Raw genomic sequence first — 25,126 nt, 5'->3', positions numbered from 1 at the left:
CAAGTCATGGTCACAACCAGCACAGCTTTGATGGGCCACTGCTGAGAGCATCAGGAGCGGGCAGTTTATCTGGGAATGATTTTCTGGGCGAGGCACTCTGGTCCCTTCCATGGCCCTGACGTGTCTGTGGACCCATGTGGAGGGACACACCCGGCAGAGCGTGAGCAGTCTCCTGCCACCCCTGGCTCTGCCATTGCCCGAGACTCTCACAAATGCTGTGTGTGGCTTGCGAGGGTGACCAGGCGTGGGCGGGCTCCTGGGCCACATGGATGACTAAGCGTGAGCACGCTCCAGAGCCACATGCGTGACCAGCCATGGACAGGTCCCCATGTGCACCATTTCTCGTGTGTTGCTTGTTTATCCTGCAAGGAGAGCGTGGCCATGAGGCTGGGCGCCTGTAGCATACTGAGTGGGGAAGGGGCCTCCAACAAGCCCTGTGGGATCCGGGAACCCTCTGGCAGCGCCCACATGGCTGCTCTGTTCTCTCCACAGACCTCGCCTTTATCAGCACAGCCACCTTCCTGTGGAAAGTGTCGGCCATCACAGTGGTCAGCTGCCTGCCCCTCTATGTCCTGAAGTACCTCAGGCGCAAGCTGTCTCCGCCGCGCTACTCCAAGCTCACCTCCTGAGGGTGCTGCCTTGCGGCAGAGTGGAGAGCTGGGCCTGCCTGGAGGCTTCCCTGCCGGGCAGGACAGAGCAGGGCAGGACAGGCCTGGTCCCTACAGCAGCTCCTCCTTTCTCCTGCCCTGGCAGCTGTGGAGAGGCCGCTGGGATCCCACTCCCACCACAGAGGACTTCTCTGGCTCCTGGGAGTCCACATGTGGTCCCTGATGGGCTCTGCTTGGATGTTCAGTGCAGGAACTCACACCTCCCGACACTAATAAAGAGACACCATGCAGCCCGGAGTCGTCCCTGCCATGTCCCAGTGCAAGTGGCTGTGGGCCGCGCATGAGCTCCTGACCTACATCCTCCCAGGTACCCCACTCCAGAACCACACGGATACCCTCTCCCTGCACCCCATAGACCCCTCCCCAAACCCAGAGCCCTATATGTACCCACACATCCCTCCCCTGCACCCCACAGACCCCTCCCCAAACCCAGAGCCCTGTATATACCCACACATCCCTCCCCTGCACCCACAGACCCCTTCCCACACCCACGGAGCCCCCTCCCAGACCCACACACCCCCTTCCCACACCCACGGAGCCCCCTTCCACACCCACACACCCCTCCCCTGCACCCACAGACCCCTCCCCACACCCACACACCCCTCCCCTGCACCCACAGACCCCTCCCCACACCCACACACCCCTCCCCTGCACCCACACACCCCTCCCCACACCCACACACCCCTCCCCACACCAAAGCCCAAAAGCTTCCTCTTCTGGCAACAGGTGCAGTTGCCAGTCACCTGATCCACATATTTGCCACTAGAGGTCGCTGTGTGCCGGCGTCCCCAGTCCCGGAGCCCTGAATTCCACACTTGGCAGAGAAACATGGTTTAAGGTTACTAGACACTAGAGACCCCAGGCCCTATGCAGCCAGACCGACGGGATAGACCCTAGGGGCGAGGAGGGCAGCACCTTACTCTCAGCTCTTTGTAAATGAAGCAGCGGTACCTTGGAGATGCTGTGAGCAACACAGCATTGCCGGTAGGGAGGGGGGTCCTCATCTGAGGTTGGGTGGGGCTGCAGCTGGGACACAGACCCTGTGGTGTGATGAGAGGGTGGCTCTCAGTGCTTGGTGGGTACAGGGTGCATGGGCGTCAGGGCACCGGCCATCATGGGAGGTGACCAAGCCCAGAAAAGGACCTTGACACTGGCTGCTGTTGAGGTTCATAGGCAGGGCAGGAATGCCTGCCTGGGAAGGCCTAGAAGTCTCAGCCCCGTACTCAGAGACCAGGCTGGATATGGGCCATCTGTGGGAAGAAGTAGCTGTCCTGATGAGCCATGATAGGCCAGCATCCACAAGGTGGAACAGGATGGGCGTGGCCCTGCCCAGAGCATCCACAGGGACCCAGGAGATTCAACTGAGCATACAGACCAAGGTCCCTGGGCAGACAATGGGGCATTGAGGAGAGCCACGTGAGAGCAGAAGCAGGTGGGTGGATGAGTAGGAGGGTCCGTGAGTGGGCGCATCATGCGTGGACAGACAAGCAGCACTGCACTGTAAGCAGAGCAGCTTGCCTCCACCCACTGTGACACAGGGTGCCCACGTGCGGGTGGCTAGAGTACAGAAGAATCCTGGGCAGTAACTGGAGTGGGAAGTGCACTCTCTGCCGCCCCTGGTGTCGACTCTTTGGTGTGATGGAGGCAGCTGGCAGAAGCCAGGAGAGCCTGGGCACAAGGTGGACTTCCAGGAGAGACGGCATCCACACAGGGCTGGGGCCGCAGCACACTGGCAGGAGACCTGGCAGTGCCTCAGGGCAAAGAAGGGCCAGTAGGTCACTTGCCTCTACCTGAGGGAGCCAGCTGAGTGCCTGATGACCCCACAGATGCCCTTGTACCCACATGCTGCCCCCTGGAGTTGCTGGAGCGCTTGCCAGCCAGCCCCAGTACAGTTCCTGCTCCTGGCCATGTCTCTGCTGGCACAGATGACCCCACTCCGTAGCTTCCTGTGGACACCGAATGAGGCCCTGGGAGCCAGGCTGAGGCCATAGCTATCATCATCTGAGACCACGTGGGCCTCAGCAGGGTGGGATCCATCACAGGCCATTGCACACCAGAAAATGCATGTGCAGGGCAGCACGGTGGGGGCTGGGCCTCACGCAGTACACCCCCAGGCAGCTCTCAGACGCTGGGACTGCTCATCCAGCCCCATACAACCAGGAGAGCCCAGCAGGAACCACAGGTGGTGTGGCCAGGCCTTGCCAGTCTCATGTCCTGCCATAGGGGCTTTATGGACCAGCTGGACAGGTTGAGCCCAGGAGGAGCCACTCAGGCCCAGCTCTGCCCAGGGCTGCCAATTCCTGCAGCATGGAGCTCCTGCACAGTGACTCGCTCATGGTGACCCCAGGAGCTGCCTGGCCCAGGCCCCCCAGCTCTGCAGCCAGAGCTCCTGAGCCTCAGCAGCACCTGCTGCTACCCTCAGGCTGCCAGTCTTCCAGGAGGGTCTCATGGGAGGGCTCCTCCGGCCCTGGCCTTCAGCTTGGGAAGGATGCCTGACTGTCAAGGGCACCTAAACAGATCCCTCTGGAGCCTCGACACGGGCCTGGCACCCACCCACCGTGTAAGTCAATCCTTAGCATCTTCACCACGCTGGCAGGAGAACAGGTACCATCCCAGAAGCTTCCAGAAGGGGGTGCTGGAAGTCCAGAAATCGCCATGAAGCCGCCTTGCTGAAGACGGGTCTGGAATGCAGAGGTGTCCACACTGCCTGGACAGGAAGGTCCTGGTGGGGAGAATGCCTGGAAGGTGCCGTGTGGCCTGGGTCTCCCTGGTTCTCCCCCGTGGGTCTGGGCCTGAAGGGGAGGGGGAGTTGATTCTGCCCTGGGGGTGGTCTGGGCTGTCCTGGGCATGGGGAGCCCGAGACATGTCACCTCACACCTCAAGGAGCTGTGGCTTGACCTATTTTCCCTGGGACACAGGAGTAGCTGCAGCTCCAGGGCAGGTGGGGAGCGGGGAGGATGGAGCCCACTTCTTCCTGTGGCTGGGCAGGGAGTCAGCCTCAGCTCCCACCCAGCCAAAGGCCGCCTGCCCAGGCTCTCCAAGGAGCTGCTGGGCCCCAGGAGGACATGGCTGCTTCCTCCCATGTCTTGCACTGCGCCCTAGTCGTCCCCAGCCTATGTCTCCGTTGCTCTACAGTGGCTGACAGTCTCACTCTTGGGCCGCCCATGGGGGTGCGCGCCTGTGGGACCCGAGCCATTTGCCCTTCTCTGTCTACCCCACAGGGTAAGTGTCCCTCTGACAGGTCCAGTCTGTGGCCATCTCCTGCCTCGCAAGGAGGAGGAACAGGCAGGAAGCCACAGCTAAGGACACCAGGACTGGAGGGGCAGTGCTGGGGTGGGACCACATGAGGAAGGAGCACGCAGGACAGCAACAGGTCCTTGGCAGGTGTAGGCAACCATGGTGGGGACCCAGTGCTCGCTGAGCTCCATACCCCAGCAGGTCCACCACACCTGCCCTAGGCCTCCTGTGGGACCTGGGGTGACCCAGCCAACATCCCAGGTCCCTGCTCCCCTTAGAGATTTCCAGTCCATGAGGAGGAGCTGGCCTGGAAGCACCCCAGGGCTTGGGCCATGGCAGGAATAGATGGGGCCCAGGGACAGCGTGGCCAGATGGAGGGCAGAGCCTGGGGAGGGCATCCTTCAGGGAAACAAGCCAGTTGGCACCACTCACGCCCTGGGCTCCACGTAGGGTCCCTGCATTGCTCAGGGAATTGGGGTGGGGGGACCCAGGCCTTGTCTTCTGGGGCCGTGGCAGCTGTGAGACCCTGCATGTGCCTGAGCTGTGGCATGTCTGGCCACAGTTTTAAGAAAAGGACAGTGTCTGGAGCGGGTGCAGATTCAGGGAACTGCTGTCAGGAGCCTTCGCCCACTGGGGACGGAGCCCACCAGGAGAACCCCCTCCCCAACTCAGGAGGGCCCCCGGAACATAAAGGGAATATCCGGGTTACATGGTAGCGAACCCAAAACACAGAGACTGCGTCCCCTGGACATTTCACTGCTGGCTGTAGTCTGGGAAAGGGCGGAACTGGAAATAGCTGGGGGACCTTGCACAGCAGGGGAGGGGGTGTCACACCCCCAGAACAGGAAGATACAGCCTCACTTCCTTGCTGCCGTCTGTGGCCGCTGGAACCTTGAGAAGCCCAGGGCCTGGGAACTAGGTGGGCTGGGGGTGAGCAGGTCCCACAGCAAGAGGGAGTGGTCCTGGCCCCACCACAAGGCAGAGCTGGGGGTGTGCACTGCACGGGACAGGGCAGCAGGAGGTGGAGTTGGTGATCTGGGGACAGAAGAGGCTTGGGGGAACCTGGCATTGCAAGGGTAGCACCAGGCACTGCAGTGGCCAGGCAGTCCAGTGCTCCCAGAGAGGGCCCAGCAGCAATGCAAGCCCAAGGTGCCCCGAACCGGGGCGTCACGTTTCTTCCTAGCCTGGTAGCTTTGTTGGGCCTCCACGGCTGGGTACCGAGCCACAAGGGTTGGGGCAGGGGATGGGCAGATCCAGGGTCCTGCTTAAACTTTAGGCCCAGCTAGTTGCCACACCAGGCAAAGGCTGTCGGAGCTTGAAGGGCAGGGTGCAGACCTAGCACAGGGCTTTCCAGTAAAGGTAGCACTGTGTCTAGCCCCATAGCCTGTTCCTGGTCACGGTGGCAGGAAGAGACTAAGCAAGCTCTAAATCCCTTCCCAAAGGGACCGGGGGCAGGGAGGGGCTGACCTGGGAGCTCCTAGATACAGGGACAAGGAGGCTCACCTAGGCACTGCCAGGCACAGAGGGGCTGAGCCGGGTACTCCCAGGCATGAAGGGGCTGAGCTGGGCACTCCTAGGCACACAGGCTGAGCCGTGCATGCCCATGCATGGAGGGGCTGACCTGGGCACTCCTAGGCACAGTGGGGGGATAACCTGGGCACTCTCAGGGACAGTGGTGGGGGGTGGGCAGTAGCCCAGGGACCCAGGTAGCTGAGCAGGATGCAGCCCTGGCTGCAGGCTGCAGAGTGCAGGGGCCACGGCGACTGAGAGCTGGGGGACAAGGAGTCTCAGGCACCGACCCCAAGGTCCCAGAGAAGCAACTACAGGCAACTTGTTTGTGGAGGAATCTTGGCCCTGGCACACGGCTGCCACTGATGGGAGCTGGACAGCCGAGCGTGCTCAGGGAGACAGAAGGTGTCACCATGGGGATGGGCAGTGACACTGCCGGCCAGGGGACAGATGGCATCTCATCCAGCAGTTGAGGGGGTCACCAAGCACAAATGTGAGCAGGCAGCAGTTCCAGGCCACACACAGGCAGGACTGGTACCCCAAGTGGCTGCCAGACGCCTACTGGCTGAAAGGGCCCTGTCCGAGAACAAGCAGGAAGTAGGATACTGAGTGTGCCAGCATCCAAGCACCCCTCAGTGCCTGCTACACACAGAGCCAGAACTCCATCTGGACTCAAGCGAAGGGCACATGACAGCCATATCACCTCCAGCAAGAACCCTAGGCAGAGATGGGGGCGGGGCTGGGAGGCAGCTGGGGGCACACACAGTGCACTCGGGGCAGTCAGGAAGGGGCGCCAGCTGGCAGGGACACAACACACACCTGGAGATGCAGCAACGGGGTGGGCCCAGCGGAGGAAGGAGTGTTGGGGGGCAAGGACCTAGGAAGGGGGAGGGCAGGGTGGGGGAGCTGGAGGCATCCCAGGACCTGTGCTCAATGCCACACACTTCCAGAAAGGTGGCATTTGGCAGGTAGCACACACGGGAGCTCGGAGGAGAGCAGCTCCTGTCTGAAAGCCATGGGGTGTGAGAGAGCAATCCCACCAGCGCGCCCCCAGCCAGCAGAGTGTCCCTGCGGGAGCAGAGGCCACATATGTCCCCGGGGAAAGGACCCAGAGGGATCACTTGGGTGCCCAGCCCCATGCAGAGCAGCGTGCACAGAGGCACCCACACACATGTGCAAGGCCATGTGCCTGCATGCATCCTCTTAACTCACTAGCAAGTGACTAAAACCATCTGCATGTAACTCAGTGTCAGGGCCATCGGCCACGGAGATGTCACACGCGTGTGTAATGTGCCAATAAAAACAAAAAGGAAATGGGTGGGAGAGAAGCCGTATCAGATGCAGGAAATGACTGCAGATGGTAAAGTCGTAATTATCACGGTGAACTGTAAGGGTGGGAACGCAGCCCCGCAAGCAGGGGCAGGGGAGGGATGGACGCACAAGGACGCCCCTGGGCAAGCGGGAGCCCGACTCAACCGATGATTGCGTCCAATGTACGTGACCTGGCAGTCCGGTCTAAAGCCAGAGACAATGGGCCAGATTCAACCCATCCCGAGCTGACTTCCCTGCACACAGCTGAGCAGAGGGCCTGTGGCGAGGCGGTCCTTGTGCTGGGAAACGGAATGAGTGGGGCTCCAAGGGCCAACCTGGGCCACCAACACTCATTAAATGTGCACCTAACCATACAGCCCCAAACGGACAAAGCAAAACTGTACTACTACCGGGTGGGCCCCTCTCCAACAGTGGGGCACCAGGCTGAGGCCTGCAAAGAGGCCACGGCGCCTGGCGGATGGAGGGCAAGAACAGCCAGACCAGTGGCCATCCACCGAGTTTCAGAGGCGGAGGGGAGGGGCTGGGATGTCAGGATGGGTTCCTGTGTCCCCATGGGCAACAGGTGAGGGAGTCCAGGACAGCAGGAGCCTTGAGCTGCTGGGCTGCAGGGAGGAGGGGCCGCTGGCTGGTCATGAGAATTCAGGCCCAGAAGCCACGCGTCTGGGAGGATCCAGAGCAGAGAGGAAATATTGGGGCGCTTTCCTGGTGGTAGCAGGTATGCAGTCCCCACGGCTCTCTAGGAATCCCCAGCGGCCCCTGGAGGGCCTTCCCGCCACTTCCCATGGGTGGGCACAGGCGCAGGAGGCTGCTCAGAGGCTATAGAGACGCCTCCCACGGACGTTTTCTGTGAAGTCAGCGGAACACGCAAAGGAGGCTGGGCCCCGCTGAGTCCAGATCCCGCCAGCACACCGCGTGCCCGCCGCAACACCAGGCCTCTGTGTGCCCAGGCCTGGCAGCCCCGCGCTGAAGGACGCCGGTCCGGCGGGCACGGCCCGTACGTGGCAGCCGGGTAACCACGCTAGGGAAGGGGAAGCGACGCGACGAGCGGCCGCGCGGACCAGCACGGGAAAGCCGCGGCCAGCGCGCTCCCCAATGGCGGGCTCTGCGGGTGCGTTCGCCCCAATAATCCCCAGAAACAACAGTCACCTAAAAATAGCCTTGTTTTCTGTCCTCAGCTCCTTTTAACTCCGTTAGTCATCACCGACTCTTAAAATAAAACCCGAGTAACGTCTCTCCTGGTAGCGGCTATAAACAAACCCCCGAGGAGGAAGAGGAAGGCGGCGGAAGGGAAGCGCCGGAGCGCGGCGTGGAGACCGCGGCTCAGCACCGCGCGCCGCCTCCGGAGCGCCCTGCGCCCTGGCGCGCCGCCACCGTGGCCCGGGCAACGGCATTAAACAGAGGGAAACAGACCCGGGATTCCGTCACCGGCGGGGCGAGCGGGGCGCTGAGACTGCAGGGAAAGCGCCTTCCTGGCCGCGCCGGCGAGTTAGTTATGGGGGAGGTGGGAAAGAGGGAGGAGGAGGGGAAGGAAGGGGTGAGTTAGAGGAGGGCTGAGGCCTCCTCCCTCCCACCGCCCCCCCTCCGTCCCCCCACCACCCCCGCGCCCAGAACGGCCGCTGCCCTGTGGGTCCCGGACACGTGTGGAAGCGCAGGTGGCGGGCGGAGCTGTCCCACGCACGCGCCAGGACCCATCCCCACCTACTGATGTTTCTGAGGCCCGCCCGGGGCCCTCCTTCCGCGCGCGTCTCTGTCGCGCGGGGCGGGGCGGACGGAAACTCCGGGCGGCGTCCTGGCACCAGGGTCAGGGGACGCCGGGCTGCGCCGAGCTGGAATCCGCGGGCAGAGGGAGGGGCGCGCCGTGCGGGCCTGGCCCCCTCTAGCGGCGGCCTCCCGGAGCCCAGCCCCGCCCCCTGGGGTCCTGCACCCCGAGGGTCCCTCCGCTTCAGGGATCCCTCTTGCCCCTCCGCGGCCACTGCCCCCCCAAGGATCTTGTCTCCCTCACTGGCCCCCCTCAGGGGTCCTGTCCCTCCCGCAGGAAGCAAGGTCTGCAGGTGACACCAGAAGAGTGCTGGGCATGGTCTGGCCAGGCGGTCCCTTCCGCGGCATTGGCCTCCTGAGCTGGGACGTGCGTGGAAGGGAAGCGTGGGCGCTCTGTGGATGGCCTGGCCGGCGGGCACGAGGCGCTTCCGTGGCAGCTTCTCACACCTCTGTCACTTGGTTTCGCGCCCGCTTGGCCACAGCAGTGGAGCTGAACGCGGAGCCAAATGCCCGCGCCCCTGGATCGGGGAGTCTCTGGGGGTGTCCCCGGGCGCTGGGTCCCCAGCGCGCCCTGTGCCTCCTGGAGCGCACGTGGGCGGCTCTAGACTGACCACCCCCACCTGGGGCTGCAGTGGGTCCCCGGCAGCCACCCTCCCAGCCACCCCGACTCCCCTCCCGTCCATCCCGCAGAGAACGCGTGGCCAGGTTTGGGCCTCCGTGCAGTGGCGCAGACGCGGGGGGCGGGCCGGGCGGCGCGCCGAGGTCCCCACACTCCAGCCGCCTAGCCGTCGCGTCCGCCAGACACCCCTCGCATCCCCACTCCCGGGGGAGGCGACCTGAGTGGGGGGTCGCGGCGGGTTAGCGCCGCTGCCTCGACCTCCCCCGCAGTGCGGCCGCGGGATGCAACGACAGCGTCTCCCGTCCCGGGACGCAGCGCAATCTGTTAGTAATTTAGCGGGACGGGAATTTCCTTTCGCAAGCCTGCCAGTGGAAGCGCTTTTCCAAATTTCCACAGCGGGGGAAGCCTGCGATTTTACATAATGACTTCAGCATGCGGGGCGCGCTCTGCGCCCGGCCCCCGCCCCCTCCGCAAAGCTGAGCGCGCTTCTCCCGGGACCCCGAGGGGACCCAGGCGTCCGGCCTGGCTCGCGTGCTGGCCCTCGGCACCCCTTTTCTCGCAGGGCGCACCCGCCCGCCGCCGGGCGCCGCGGCTCGCCCCGTTCTCCGAGATGACCCCCATTGCGCGGCCCTGCCCGCCTCCGGCGCCCAGTATCCCCTCCCCGGGGTGCCCCTCTGGCCCGGCGAGCCACGGCTGCCGCTCTGGGAGGGCGACGCTGGCGACCCGTCGTCCCCCGGGCCCCGTGCCGGCTCGGGCGGGCAGGGGCGTGATGTCACGGCAGGGAGGGGGCGCGGGAGCGGCGAGGGGACGGGGGAGGTGTTTTCCAGCTTTAAAAAGGCAGGAGGCAGCGCGAGGCCCTGCGTCAGAGGAACCTCCCAGACTCCGGACTCGCAGGCACAGCGGCCGCCGAGCGGGCGCCGGGCGGCACCGGGCGCGCCGCACACCTCCGAGCCGCGCCACTGCGCTCCTGCCCCGGCCGCGCACACTGCCCCTGCGGCGCGCACACCGCCACGTCTCCCCCGGGCGCGCGGTGCTGTGTGGCGGCGCGCGCGTCCGCTGGGGCCCAGGTCCGGCTGCCCCGGCACCGGCCCCGGCCCCTACTCCCCTCCGGCCGCTCTCGCCGCCGCCGCGTGGATGCCAAGTACCAGCTTCCAAGTCCCTTCCAACTTTCCACTCGGCCCTGTGGCTGCAGCCTGTGGGAGCGGAGAAACTTCGGGGCTCGCGTCGACCGCCAGCAGCACCATGAAGTCAGCGGAGGAAGGTAAGCCCCGTGCGGCCGCCGCCCCCTGCGCCCCCCCCCCCCCCGCCCGCAGCGCGGGATCCCCGTGCCTCGAGGGCGGCCGGCGCGTCTGCGCTCCCGGAGGGCAGTGGGCAGAGGCGGCCGGAGGCCGTGTCCCCCTGGTGTTTCCCGAAGCAGCTCTGACTTGGAGCGCGCTTTCTTGCCAATAGGTGTCTCCTCTGGCTAGCGCCGCGTGTGTGAACTCGGCCTTGGCTGGGGCGGCGGAAACCCGTTAAGAGGCGAGCTGCAGGGGCTGCTCTGGGAAGAGTAGGGGGGCTTCCTCGGAAGGGACAGTGTGCGGGGGCTCTCGCGAGCGGCCTCACAGCTGAGACCAAGAGTCCTGCATTCCCGCGTGGCGCTGGGCTCAGTGTCCCGCAGGTTTTGGGGGGCGGTTACAGCCCCTACTGTAGCCGCTCTGCCTGTAGCCGGGGGAGGGCTCCCTAGAGTTTTCCGCCATGCGTGGAAACATTTCACAAAGTTTGAGCGCACCCCGCCTGGTACCCAGCTGGCCAGGGTGTCTAGTGAGACGCTGGCGGCGGCGCTCCCCTTCCGCGCATCCCGACAGCCCAGCTCCACGGGTCCCTAGTGGGAGCCCCTCTGTGCTTGGGCGTTTCCTAAAAGCTGGCAAGCCCGTCGGCGCCCGTCTGCGGCTCTGAGCTGTGGGTCTCCACACCCGCTGCTGTGTTCTGTGGGCTTATGGAGCCTGCCTCCACCGCTTCTGCCCGCCTTGTCCCGCGCGGGGCCGCGGAGCTTGGGGGGCAGGCAGGGAGACGTGGTGGCGGCGTGAGGAATGTAGAGCCACCGCACCAGGCGGCCCCCTCCACGGACGGGCTCTCACTGAGGTAGAGAAATGAGGCCTCCCCAAGTTTGTCTGCTAGAAGCGTCGAGGTGCCATCCTGTCACAAGAACACATCTGTCCCGCAGTGGACGCTAACCGGGAAATCATTGGTGACGGCAGTGTTACTTTGCACGTTTTCCATTTAGGAAAAAACGAGTTTGCGAACGCCCTTGCCCACAGCCATGCCGCGGGGCTTCTCTGGGAGTAGGGGGCTGGGAGAGCCCAAGCCCGGGCCCGGGGCTCTGTGGAGAGAAGCCCTTCGGAACAGGCCTTGCGCTTGCCAGCCAGGCCCCCCTGGTCCAGGGCTCTGTGGCACTGCTGGAGCTTGCTGGGTGCTGCTTTGCCCAGAGCCCGTCTTCCGGTGCCAGGCACACAGCGGGCAGGCCTGTGCCCCGCAGCCCTCACGGCCTGCCCTGGGTCCAGCCGCTTATCTTTGCAGTTCGTGCCCCAGGCCCGATTAGAGCTGGTCCCTGCTCTGGCATGGGGGTGGGGGAGGGCTAGAACTCTTGAGCCCTGCCAACCCCCCCAAAGCCCCATGGGGAAAGGGAAGGACACGGCCCAAGGCCGTCTCAGGGCACATCCGTGCTGCCCTGATGGACTGGGACGGTGACCCGGAACTCCAACCCAGGCCCGGAAGACAGAGGCTGGTGCTGGGGAGGACGTGAGAGCAGCTGCGTAAAGTGCAAAGTGGGGGCTGCTGCCTTCCAGGGACCCACCACCCTGCATCCCACCCCAGGGCCTGGGGACCCAGTCCGGATCGGAGGTGGCTGCTGGTTTGTGACTGTTGGTTGCCGCAGAAAAGCTGGCTGAAGTGATCTAGAAAGAGGCGGGAAAGGGGAGACATTGAGAAGCAGCGGCTTCTCATTGCAGACTCGGCTCGCTTTGCCCGAAGGTCAGCAGAAAACGCCAACCCGACCAAAACAGCCCTCCACGCACCTCGCGAAGGGGCGACTATTATTAGCAGCCGAATTAGGCCAAGCCGCGCCGTAGTTCATCACGGGAGAACACCGGTCACGGGAGGGTCTGGGGCCACGTGCGGCCTGGCTGGACCCCTGCAGGGAGCCGCCCCTCTCCCTGCACCAGGGCCTCGCGGAGAGGTGCGCTCGACCCGGAGCCCCTGCAACCGGGGTGAGGGGCGCGCTGGCGCTTGTGGAGCGTCAGGGCCGCCCCACACGACGTGGCACGGGAACCTGCCAGCGGCCACGGCCCCGCGGTGCGAGGTCGGGGGCGCCGGGCATCCCTGAGGAGAACGGAGCGGGTGCTGGCCCCTTCGAGGGAAACCGGGGCACGGCGAGGGACGGAGGTAGGCGAGTCGCCGCTGGCCGCGGTGGAGCTCTCGCCCAGCCGGTGGCCGCCTATGGCCAGGGCTGGGCGCCCGCAGTCGGCCGGCTGTTGGGACTCGGGCTCAGGGGACTCGGTCGCCGGGTTTGCTGCGCCGTCTGTCCCAGCGGGGAGGAGGCGGCGCTGCTAGCGGCTCCGGGAGCGACCTGGGGGCGTGGGGGGTCCCTGGCAGCGGCCTGGGCACGAGGCGGCGGCGTGCGCTCGTGCGCGGGGAGTTTATTTAAAACTCGGAGCCGGCGGCCGCGAGCCGCTTGTTTATGTAAACCCGGAAACTCGGCGGGGCGGGGCGGGGACAGCAGGGCCCGGGGAGGGGCCGGGGAGGGACGGGGAGGGACCCGGGAGGCGACGGCTAGGGCCGGGCGGGGGTCACGGCGCGCGCAGGACGCGCGGCCGGGCGGGCGCCGAGCCGCGGGGCCGACATGACGGGGCTGGAGGACCCGGAGTTCGACTTCGAGTTTCTCTTCGAGTTCGACCAGAGCGCGGAGCGCGCCACCGCCGCAGGTGGGTCTGGCCAGGAGGGCCAGGGCAAGGATCTGAAGGCACCGCTCGCGCACCCCTGCCCCAGCGGGGTCCCGGCCGCCTCCGCCCACCTCCCCACCACCACCACCCCGCGCTCTTTCCTGGGACCCTGCCTCGCGCCCGCGCTCTGCCTCCTGGGCACCGCGGCATGGGTTTAGGCTCCCGAAGTTGGTGGCGATCGCCGGGTGGGCGCAGAGGCAGCCCGTGGGGCAAGCTGCGCCGGCGCGCAGGTGGCGGCCCGGCCCCCCTCCGTGGACTTCCTGGCTCTGACCACGGCCGGGCCGCTCGGGAGCGCGCGGTGGAGGGCGGGCCCCGTCCCTGGGTGGCTTCAGGCGCCTCCCTAAGGGGCGACGCTGTCCGCAGCACAGGACTTGGACGCTGCGGGCCGGGGACAGATGGTCAGCGGTGTTGCCAGAGGGCAGCAGGACGTCGCCTTTGAAGGGCCTGGTTCTGTCCTGCCTGCCTCGGGGGCACAGGCAAGGCCAGGCACCCGCACCTGCGTGGTCAGGGCCTAGGGTGCCCTGCTTCCACCCCAGCTGCCCACCCCGGACCCGCCCCTTCCTTCATCTTATTTTCCCAGTGGAAAATAAAGGTTCCAGTTAAACACACAGCGCCCCACCCCCCCATGCCTGCGAGTAAACGCACTCTGGCCGGTGGCTGGGGCGCCAGCACAGCCAGGAGCTTTCTACTGTGCCCCGTGGCTGGGAGGGCGCCTCTGAGAGAGACAGCTGGGAACCCCCCGGCCATCTGTGGCCGTGAGCTGCCTGAGTGGGTTGCCCTGGCAGGGATCAGGAATCAGAAGGGCAGCCCAGTGGGAAGTCGGCCGGCAGAGCGCAGGGCACTGTGACCTCTGGCCCCAGCTCCTGTTGTAAGGGATGAAGCCGGGGTGGCTGGTAGAGCTCCTGTGGCTGCTGACACTGGATAGGGCCTCACCACCTGCAGGCTGCCTTCCCTGGCCTGCAGGTCGACTGTGAGCCCAGTGCCAGGTGGCCACCGGGGAGTTCAGGCAGCTGCGATGGCCCGCTCTGCCTACTCAGAGGAAGGGCACTTGTGTGTCACTCCCCCACACATACACCGAGACACCCCAGAGCCAGGCGGCCCCGGGGCCCAGCACCCCAGGCTCTGGGGAGGGAGGCCAAGGGCAGCAGAGTGGGCCGTGCAAGGCAGCCAGGGCAGGGCAGAGCCTCATTTGGGCCGAGGCAGCTGTAGTTGCTAGAAAGAATGGGTGCCCAGATGGCACGAGTGTGCCTCGCAGCCTTTTCTTCCTTTTCATCATCTCAGTGATAATGTTTTGGTCATTAATGATTCAATTAGGCTGGTTATTCACATGACACTGTTATATTAAATTATGGCCCAGAGTTCTCTAGCCCCTAATAGGTGGTGGAAACTGCCTCTGGAATGGGGCTGGGCATAAATAAATGAGTGGACAAAGAATTCCCAGATCGGCTGCAGAGCAGGGCACTCCTGGACCTTGCCCATCTGCTTGTACAAATGCCTGCACGCGCCGAGCCGGCTGCCTGGCGACCATAGCCTCCCCGCCACCCTGCATGTGTGGGCAGGGGGATCAGGGCCCCCAGTCTTTGCAGGGTCTGTGTGCATTGCAGGGCACTCAGCAGGTACAGAGAGCGGATGTCCAGAAAGCCTTTGTTGGGGGAATGGGAAGAGGCCGTCGCAAGCCGCTGGCCCCAACAGGGCAGGCCTGGCACCCTCTGCTCCCATGGGGGAGGCAGGGCTGGGGGCTCCCTGGGGGAGGAGTACTCAGGAACTTCGTGAGGCCATTCTGCCGCCAGCTGGGAGGCGGGTGTGCCCGGGTGCCCAACTGGGTTCCTGTTTTCTAAGTTATTTTGTCCAAATGTTGCCAGCACCGTCTCCGTGGCAACTTAGGAAGAAACTGGCCAGGGCCTCCGGGCCCGGGGCTGGAGCCTGCGGGCGACCAAGTACCTCCCAGCCCTCTGCACGGACAGCACTGGCGGGTGGCTTTCAGTGGTCACAGGTGGGAGGGCACAGCTGCCCTGAAGGCAGAGTGGGGCTGCACCTGGCGATGGCGTAGCTAGTAGTGACTGCTCTGCAGTGAGACCAGGCCAGCAGGGCCGGGGCACAGGGTGGCCTGCCTCAGGCAAGCACTAGCTTGCACCTCTGAAAGTCCCTCTGACGCCCCGCAGAGAGCCCTGCGCAGCTGACCGCCTGCTCCAGAGGCACTGCTGGCCTGCTGTGCCTGCTGTGGTGGGTGGGCGCCCCGCCTGGGCAGGTGCCCTCGGCCCCACCAGGGCGTGCTGACCTGGCTGCAGTTCTGCCCTGTTTTGTTTGCGTGTGCAGCTGTGGCCCGTGCCCGCTGCAGCCTGCGCCGTGGCTGTGGATGAAGGCTGTGTGGGCAGCCGCTGGAGGCTGGCCCTGCCTGGCAGACGGCCCCTCTTCTATTTCTGGCTTTGTGTCCCACAGCGCAGCCCCTACAGAGGGGAGGCGGGGGGGTTCCTTCAAGTGAGAGCGGAAAGCCCGCGTGAGGTTGCTCAGGGTCCGTGAGCAGTGAAGGTGGCTGCAGCAGCCACCGGAAGCTCTAAAGGAGCACAGTGGCCGGTGTCGCTGTGTACCCCGAGACCGGGGCGCTGAGGACACAGTGATCCTCACAACTGGGGCCGCGCAGTTGAGGAGTTGCTGGGTGGTCATGAACTAGTTTCTATCCTGTGACGGGTGATCCTCACACCTGTCCCCCAGTGCACCTGAGAGGCAAACACAGGTGTGGGGCTCGGGACACCCCCTAGAGGCAGGCCACACTCTCCCTGCATGCGCCCACTTGCTGCTCCGTGTCTGGGCTGCACCACCTCATTCCATGGGTCTTACCTGGTGTGGCATGCCCCACACCAAACCCTTGAGTTGAAGGAAAGTTGCCGGGACCAGCCTTGTTGCATGTGAGTGGGGTCCCTTTGAACACCTAATTGTCGGGTTTACATCCGGTTGGGTTGGGAGGCTAATGAAACCCAAGCCAGTGGGGGCTCGGCCCTGGCCGCCTCCCGGGCCCTTGCGTCTAATGAGGTCTGGGCGCTGCGGTTTTCCTTCTGCAATTTGTTTAATGAAGGGAGAAGCAAGCGAAGGTGGATCTTTTTAAATAAGGCTAAATGCTGATTCTCCCTCTGCTTTGCTGAGATGCTTTAGTTTAAATAAAGGCCCTCTGGGATGTTTGGGCTTCGTGCCCGCCCAGGTCCCCCGCCCTCTGCAGTCTGCACTCCTTCCCACTCCTAAACCTGCCACCCTCTACTCCGTTTCATCCAGAGCCTGCTGGGCCTCCTGGCTGTGCCCCGGAGCAAGGGAGGCCATGCTGGGTGACTTTGTTCAGCACCCACCGGCATGGCCACTGGCGGGTTGGCCAGCCTCCGTGGGGCCAAGGCTTCTCATCCTCAAGGGACAGGAAGGGAAGCAGCATTGGGCTGCAAGCTTCAGGGATTCACTCCTGTCCATGGCGGCAACTCCCCACGCCTGGGCTCTGGCACCCCCCTTGCTGAAGATGTTCTCTGTAAAGGCAGCAAACTGAGCTCAGGCGGCCTAGGTGGGCAGGGCCAGGCCCCAGTGCCACCTGGTCCTGGTTGCCGCTGCCTGCCCACTGCCGCTGAGTCACTCTGACTTCTGACCCAGGATGTGTGGAGCTGTGGACGTGCCTTCTGGTGGGCAGTAACAGGCAGGGAGACCCCTTGGGCCCAGCTGCTGGGGGCCCTGAGGCCCCTCAGTGCCTGTGCTCTCTTCTGGGCTCCTCCAAACTGTCCTGCACTGAGGCCCCTACCCATGCACCCCTGGGGAGGCCCCGGCTGCCCTTCTTGCCCTCCCAAACTGCCTTGCCGTGGCTCAGGGGCCCTGGGGAGGGACTGGTCTGACCAGGCAGGCCTCAGGGGAGGCAGTGCTGAGGCTCCTCGCCAGCCTAGCCTGGAGCCCCACCTGCTGCTGGCCCTAGGACCCCTTTCTCACAAGAGAAACTGTCCCCAGAGCTAGTTTTCAGGAAGGGTGCAATTCCCGATTAGCATTGCCTATGACTCTCGCATCCAGCACCCATAAGTGTATGTGGTGACACCCATCATCCAGTGAGTGTGAGGTGGCACCCAGCACCCCATGAGTGTGAGAGGCTGACAGCCATGTCTGGGACTGTTCCAGCCAGCTCCTCCAATAGCCAGGCTGGGCTCTGCTGCCTGCCAGGCCCTACTGGTGTTTCTGGGTGAGGGTCAAACTGCAAGGCCCGTGGGAAGACTCCACTGCCCTGACAGCTCCACGCCACAGCATTATGGGTGGAGGCAGGGCCTGGGCTGGGTGATGGCGGTCCCAGGCTCAGTCCCAGCAGGCAGGGCCACGTGGCACCCGTAGGACTTAACTCTGCCTCTGAGGGAGGAGTGCTGGCTTCGCTCCACCTGCCAGGGGCAGAGAGTGGCTGGGGGCCACGGGGACCTCAGTGCCAGGTGGCACAAGCCCACCCATAGGGAAGAGGGGCTGACTGGGGAGTCTGAAGGAGGTTTTTGGGCTAATGAAGGTCGGCACTCCCAACCACGAGGACCCCAAAAGCTGTTCCCAGCTGGCTGGTCGGTGCCCCTTGTGGAGCTCAGCACCCAGTTCCCTGTGAATGTGAGGTGGCACTGTGAGACTGGCGGGGCTGGCTTGGCCCGGTGTCCATGGTCATGGCTGGAACCTGAGGCTACAGTGTGCGTCCAATGACAGCAGCAAACCCACACAGGGTGGCATGGCCAGTGCACGCTGTGTCCGGAAACCCTGGGACTCACTCCTGCTTGTTCCCAGGAGAGCTGACGACGCGTGCCTTGATGGGTCTGAGCCCTGACCGCTGGGCTGACTGTCCGGCTCCCTGCTGATCCCTCAGGGGATGCCGGGGAAGACTGCAGGAACCTGGTCTCCCGCTTCTCCAGCTGGGTGGCCTGGCACGGCCATGCCTGCCAGGGGTAGCAGAGAGGGCCAGGAGATGGGGGCCCTAGCTCTCCTTCTCTCTGATCTCTGCATTTCAGCTTAGCATATTTTTTTAAAGATTCATTTTGTTTTTATTTGAAATGCAGATTTACAGAGAGAAGGAGAGACAAAGAGAAAGATCTCCCATCTGTTGGTTCACTCCCCAAGTTGCCACGATGGCTGGAGTTGAGCTGATCTGCAGCAAGAAACCAGGAGCCAGGAGCTTCTTCTGGGTCTCCCACATGCATGCAGGGTCCCAAGGCTTTGGTCTGTCCTCCACTGCTTTCCCAGGCCACAGTCTGGAATATGAACAGCCAGGATATGAACTGGTGCCTGTATGGGATGCTGGTAGCATGGGCATGCCATGGTGCAGGCCCAAAGATCTGTGTTTTTAAGGGTGCGTTCCTAGGCATGAACCAGCACCTGGGTGTTTTTGGCATCATGACAGTGATGCAGGCACTGCCACGTGACTCGGGTGTCATGGCCGTGATTATGGCACTAGGCACATGGTTTGGGCACCATGATGGGCATTAGAGTGTCGGGCCATGACCAGCAGACTGCAGTAGTGCCTGCAATGCTCGCCATAAGCCCGTAACGCTGGCCAGCAGCTGGGTCCCCATATCCCAACCTCCTGACCCTCTCAGTCTGGCCAGGGGACCCAGTGCAGACACGCTGGGCCAGCTCCTGGGGCTGGGGCTTGGTTTCTGCTGCTCAGAGAGGTGATGGGGCAAGGGAGGCATAGGCTTGACCTTGGCAGAAGTGAGTGCTGGGAGAGAGCACAGAGCTGGGGGCCAGGCCTCGTGCAGCCTGGGCAGTGGAGGAGGTGCCTTCTGAGAGGGCTGGGAGGCTGGCCTGCACTCCTGACCAACCATGCCTCACACTGCCCCTTCTCGTCCTTGCAGAACACTACGGCTACGTGTCATCCACCGTGGGCACCGGCTTGCCCCTCACTGCGGCTCACGGCTCAGTGTCAGCCCCGTGCCATGACCTTCAGACGGCTGCCCCTGGCATCTCGGCCGTTCCCTCAGGGAGTCACCCCTCGGGGTACGGAGGAACGGTGGACAGCGGGCCCCCAGGCTACTTTCTGTCTTCTGGCAGCGTCAGGCCCAACGGAGGCCTAGCCCTGGAGAGCCCACGGATTGAAATCACCTCATACCTGGGCCTGCACCCTAACAGTGGCCAATTTTTCCATGACGTGGAGGTGGAGGACGTGATGCCCAACTCCAAGCGACCCCCATCCACGGCCACACTGAGCCTGCCCAACCTGGAGGCCTACCGCGACCCCTCGTGCCTGAGCCCGGCCAGCAGCCTGTCCTCCCGTAGCTGCAACTCAGAGGCCTCCTCCTACGAGTCCAACTACTCATTCCCCTACGCGTCCCCCCAGACGTCGCCTTGGCAGTCCCCCTGCGTGTCCCCCAAGACTACAGACCCCGAGGAAGGCTTTCCACGGGGCCTGGGCGCCTGCAACCTGGGATCCCCCAGGCACTCCCCCTGCACCTCACCCCGGGCCAGCGTCACTGAGGAGAGCTGGCTGGGAACACGGGGCTCCAGGCCCACCTCACCCTGCAACAAGCGCAAGTACAGCCTCAACGGCCGCCAGCCCTCCCGCTCCCCACATCCTTCACCCACGCCGTCCCCGCAAGGCTCCCCGCGGGTCAGCGTGACCGACGACAGCTGGCTAGGCAACACCACCCAGTACACCAGCTCGGCCATCGTGGCGGCCATCAATGCGCTGACCACGGACACCAGCCTGGACCTGGTGGAAGGCGTCCCTCTCAAGGCCCGCAAGACGGCCCTGGAGCCCTCCCCCTCACTTGCGCTCAAGGTGGAGCCGGCCGGGGAGGAGCTGGGTGGCACCCCCCCCACGTCTGACTTCCCGCCTGAAGAGTTTGCCTTCCAGCACGTCCAGAAGGGCGCCTTCTGCGACCAGTACCTGGCCGTGCCACAGCACCCTTACCAGTGGGCCAAGCCCAAGTCCCTGTCGCCTACATCCTACATGAGGTGAGTGGCCGTGGGTCCTCGGGCCTCTTTAGGGAGGGAGGTCTGTCTGGGGACACAGGACAAGGGGCTGCCTGGCTGTGGGTTTGTAGACCCGTGCTCGAGGTGTGCTGTCGACAAGCCCAGCCAACCTTGTGTGCCGCCTACTCGCCTTCCTCTCTTCTCACTTCCTGACTGGTTCTCACGGGGTGCAGATGGGGCCTTGGCTGCACATGTCCCCAGAGTCGCTGCTCAGTCTCCCAGCACCCAGAGAATAACAGGACCTCCGGCCCCGGGGGACAACGCCTGCTTGCTCACTGGTTGCCTGCTGCACATGCAAGTCATGGGTTGTTGGCTGTGCTTGGCACTGGGGGCGAGGGCTGTGCGCTCCAAGGGGCCTCCTTAACCAGCCCCATGCTTTTATTTTTAACTGAACAGCTTCCCCAGTGGGTGGGCCTCTAGCGACCCAGGCTGTGCCTCGGGCTCCAGGGTTTTCTCAGCGGCAAACGCATCCACGGGCCCCTGACCAGACAGCCTGCGTCCTCCAGGCTGGGCCACATCCCAGGAGGAGGCACTTGCAACAAGCACCCACCGCTGCGTACACTCCATCCCCCCACCCCAGTTCCAAGCAGAGTGGGACAGCAGACCGGACTGGCAGACCAGGGCAGCTGGAAGTGGCATGTGGCAAGGCCACTCCAATGGAGGCTGTCATTACCCTGAAGGGAGCAAGGCCAGCAGCGCCCTCTGGAAATTGTGCAGTGGGAGCTGGCATGAGCGAACACTGTCCACCTGCTGGCCTGGCCTCAGGCTTGTGGGGAGCTTGGGTCACGGGCAGGCTCTGTCCACTCCTGCCGAGCACCCTCAGTACTGCCAGGTAGATTGTTTAGTTTATTTTTTATTTACTGAATTTTTTCCTTTTTTTTTTTTTTTAGAATTATTTGTTTTTATTGGAAAGTCAGATAAACAGAGAGGAGGAGAGACAGAGAGGAAGATCTTCCATCGGATGGTTCACTCCCCAAGTGAGTGCAACAGGAGGAGCTGCGCTGATCCAGAGCCAGGAGTCTCTTCCGGGTCTCCCACGCAGGCGCAGGGTCCCAAGGCTTTGGGTCGTCCTTGACTGCTTTCCCAGGCCACAGGCAGGGAGCTGGATGGGAAGCGGGGCTGCTGGGACACAAACTGGCACCCACATGGGATCCTGGTGCATGCAAGGCAAGGACTTTAGCTGCTAGGCTACCGCACCAGGCCATCAGTTTTTTAATTTATTGGAGCAGCAGAGTGAGCACGGAAGAATAGGGGGAGGCAGAGAAACATTTGACATCTGCCGGACTGAAGCCAGGAGCCAGAAACTTCATCCGGGTCTCCACATGGGTGCAGGAGCCAAGCGCTTAGGCCATCCTCCACTGCTTTCCCAGGTGCTGTAATTAGCAAGGAGCAGGATCAGAAGTGTAGCAGCTGGGACTCATATCCACACTCAGTAAGATGTGCCAACATTGCCAGCAGCATGGCTGCCCATGGTCTGGTGCCTATGAGGGGTTTAAGCAGACTGCTCAGTGTGAACCCCCCAGGAAACAAGTGAAACTGATAATCTCCTCGTGTCTGTTGCATGGTTATAGATTTCTCCCTCAAGAATAGCAAGAACCTGGGCCTGGTCCTGTGGCATAGCAGCTAAAGTCCTCACCTTGAACGCCAGGATCCCATATGGGCACCGGTTCTAATCCCGGCAGCTCCTCTTCCCATCCAGCTCCCTGCTTGTGGCCTGGGAAAGCAGTCGAGGACGGCCCAAAGCCTTGGGAGCCTGCACCTCTGTGGGAGACCTGGAGGAGGTTCCAGGTTCCTGGCTTCAGATCAGCATAGCACCGGCTGTTGCAGTCACTTGGGGAGTAACTCATCAGACGAAAGATATTTCTCTCTGTCCTCCTCTCTTTCTCTATCTATCTATCGATCTATCTATGCATATACACATATATATACATATACACATATATATACATATACACATATATATACATATACACATATATATACATATACACATATATATACATATACACATATATATACATATACACATATATATACATACACATATATATACATATACACATATATATACATATACACATATATATACATACACACATATATATACATACACACATATATATACATACACACATATATATACATATACACATATATATACATATACACATATATATACATATACACATATATATACATACACACATATATATACATACACACATATATATACATACACACATATATATACATATACACATATATATACATATACACATATATATACATACACACATATATATGGCTTTGCAATACAAATAAATGCATCTTTTAAAAAAGAAGAGCAAGAACCTTTCACCACCTGGCTGCCCAGCACAGCCGCACCTGGCTCCCGGCGCAGCCGCACCTGGCTCCCGGCGCAGCCGCACCTGGCTGCCCGGCACAGCCGCACCTGGCTCCCGGCACAGCCGCACCTGGCTGCATCCCCATCCTCCAGGCCCAGGTGGCCTTGGATGTGACTGTTGCTGCGACCCTGGGGAGGATTCATGTCACCCTGGTTACTGTTTCCTGGGGCGTCCCTGGGGATGCTCCCGGGGATGAGCTGAAAGTGGGTATTTATTGTGGCGTAGCAAGTAAACCCACTGCCTATTATTCAGGCATCCCACAAGGGCTCCAGTTCAAGTCCTGGCTACTCCAGTTCCTACTCTGCTTCCTGCTAATGTCTTGGAAAACCAGCAGAAGGCGGCCCAAGTACTTGGGTCTCACCCACATGGGAGAGCAGGAGGCGACTCCTGCTTCAGCCTGGCCCAGATCTGGTCGCAGTGGTCACCTGGGGAGTGAACCAGTAGATGGTCGTAGTGTTCATCTGGGGGGTGAACCAATGAATGAAAGAGTTTGTGTCTCTCCTCTCTCTGTAACTCTGATTTTTAAATGAATAAGTAGATCTTAACACAGCGAAACAACGCGTGAGCTGGGCCCCTGGTGTCCACGTTGTGCTAGCACTGGGCAGCAGTCCTGGGGAGTCTCCCGTTGCTGTCCCCCAGACTAGGATCCGCCCCTGTGGCCTGGTGCTCAGCAGGCATGGGCTGTGGGCTTTTTCCTTGGTTTGGGGTGTTGGCAGTGGTCGGGGACCTCTTATCTTGGGTAGCAGAGACCCTGGGGAGGTGTGGGGCCCGTGACATTCCTGGGAGGTGACACACATGTGCAAGAGTTCCACATCCAAAGGTGTTTCCTGGCAGCTGGCGTTGTGTTTCCATGCGGTTGCAGACCTGGGGCCCAGGGTTATTGACCAGCAGGTCGGAGCGGCCACACTTCCTCCCCCTACTGGCCCCACGGCCTCACAGGCATATCGGCCAGCAGGACAGCTAGGCTGTGTTTTCACTTCTCTCTGGGACTTGGGTTGGAGAATTCATCCCAGCAAATCAGTACCCCCTGCCTGGGCAGCCCTGGGCCCTCTGCAGTGTGTGCTGGGCCTACCTGGGCGGCTCTGGGCCCTCTGCAGTGTGTGCTGGGCCTACCTGGGTGGCCCTGGGCCCTCTGCAGTGTGTGCTGGGCCTCTGGAGACAGAATTTCCGATCTCTTTTCTAGTCCCAAATGGGGGTCATGTGCCTCTCTCTACAGGCTGTCTGTCTGCTGGCTTCTTCCCACAAGCAGCGTCCATGGCATGGCTTTCTTGGCAGAGCATTCAGGGGTAGCCATGTCCATGGGAGGGTGTCTTTGTGCCCGGCAGGTGCGGCTTCCATTGGAGTCTGTCTTGGTGATGGTATGCAGATGGAAGCTGAGATTTTTCTCTGAACTAAAGCTACCAAAGTTTAGAAGACTGTTCTTCCACACCGCTGTCAGCCCAGTTAGCCAAGGCGCTGCGTCGTGCCCAGAGGTGTGTGTGTGTATGAGCGGAGCAGGGAGGGGTGTTTTTAATAGAAAACTGTAACTTCTGATGGCTGCCCCAGCAGGTGCTCTGAGCTTGCATTTGAAGGGAAAAGTGATGGAGGAGTTTGTACTCCGGGAACACTTAGAAAGGCAGGAGCGTTTGGATGCGAGTCTGTGCACTGCTCTTGCGGTGACCTGAATCCCTTACAGGACCCTTTGCTGTTGGAAATTGAGCTTATAGAGAGAAGTAGAGTTCCCTTTTAATTTTATTTGGAAGCAGAGAGAGCTGGGTGAGGCTGCATCCAGCAGGAGTGGTTCCCCCACGTGGGTGCAGAGCCCAAGCACGTGGGCCGTCATCCACTGCTTTCCCAGGGACACTAACAGAGCCAGAGGACAAGAGGAGCAGCTAGGATTCCAATAGGTGGCCAGCCTGAGAAGTAGGATCCCCAAGGGGCAAGCTGGGCTTTCCTGAAGCATCGACTCAAAGCCACTGGGCTCAGGTGACCAGGAGCCGCACAGTTGAAGCATGCCCTCTCACATGGGCATCGGCGGCGGCACGTGAAGTTCTCCTGGCCCCCCTTGTGTCTGCGGGATTCCTGGAAACTGCAGGCTGACTCTGTGGGGACCAGGCTGCGTCTCTGGGAACGTCCAGCTTTTGGACACTGTGCTGCTGGGAGGGCCCAGGGCAGGTGCTCCTGGCTCCCTGGCTGTTGGGGAGGTGCCTTGGGAGGCCACAGTGCAGCAAGCACACCCAGGAGAATGGGCCAGGCCAACACAGGCAAGGCCCATCCCGCTGTGGCAGAGGGTGCATGTGTCACATCCTGGAAGGAGGCTGATGGCTGCATGGTGGGAGTCCCCCCCCGGTGGTCCCAGCCAGCAAGGTGTGGTGGGCACCTGGGGCAGGCAGATCAACCCCTCAGGGGGCTGTGGGAACCCAACGGATCTCAGAGCCAGGGTCACTTGTGCAGGACTCATAGTTGACCCTTAGCACTGGGGTTCAGGCTGTGAGAAGCAGACAGCCCCTAGCCTGCACTGACCCCTCATGCCAGGAGCCCGAGCAGCCCAGTGCAGGCATCGCGAGTCCTGTGGATGGCATGGCAGGTGGCAGGGGATGCCAAGCCTGCTTTGAACTTTCGGTTTCCTATCACCAGCACTGAAACACCCCCCGTGGGCGGGAGCAGCACGGGGAGGGGCTGCCCCCAGCT

The 25,126-nt window shown here is 62.4% G+C and overlaps 2 protein-coding genes across 6 annotated transcripts in view; both read left to right on the top strand.

Moving 5' to 3' along the window:
* Window positions 1–897, top strand: part of ATP9B (ATPase phospholipid transporting 9B (putative)) — a 198,368-nt gene extending 197,471 nt beyond the window's left edge. For all 4 annotated transcript variants that reach the window (XM_058677155.1, XM_058677157.1, XM_058677156.1 and 1 more), the window contains one exon: window positions 493–897. In XM_058677155.1, the coding sequence (XP_058533138.1) occupies window positions 493–629 (137 nt within the window). In that variant the 3' untranslated portion in view covers window positions 630–897. The remainder of the gene's footprint in view (window positions 1–492) is intronic.
* A 9,151-nt stretch (window positions 898–10,048) lies between these two features.
* Window positions 10,049–25,126, top strand: part of NFATC1 (nuclear factor of activated T cells 1) — a 76,637-nt gene continuing 61,559 nt past the window's right edge. The window contains exons 1-2 of one of the 2 annotated variants that reach the window (XM_058676792.1): window positions 10,049–10,384; window positions 18,935–20,033. In XM_058676792.1, the coding sequence (XP_058532775.1) occupies window positions 10,258–10,384; window positions 18,935–20,033 (1,226 nt within the window). In that variant the 5' untranslated portion in view covers window positions 10,049–10,257. Of the gene's footprint in view, window positions 10,385–12,947; window positions 13,083–18,934; window positions 20,034–25,126 lie in introns of those variants that run through there. The other variant, XM_058676793.1, reaches the window with a different exon arrangement.

Source organism: Ochotona princeps, chromosome 18, assembly GCF_030435755.1.
Source record: "Ochotona princeps isolate mOchPri1 chromosome 18, mOchPri1.hap1, whole genome shotgun sequence".
In the NCBI taxonomy this organism is placed as follows: Eukaryota; Metazoa; Chordata; class Mammalia; order Lagomorpha; family Ochotonidae; genus Ochotona; species Ochotona princeps.
This window is presented reverse-complemented; position numbering and strand designations above follow the sequence as displayed.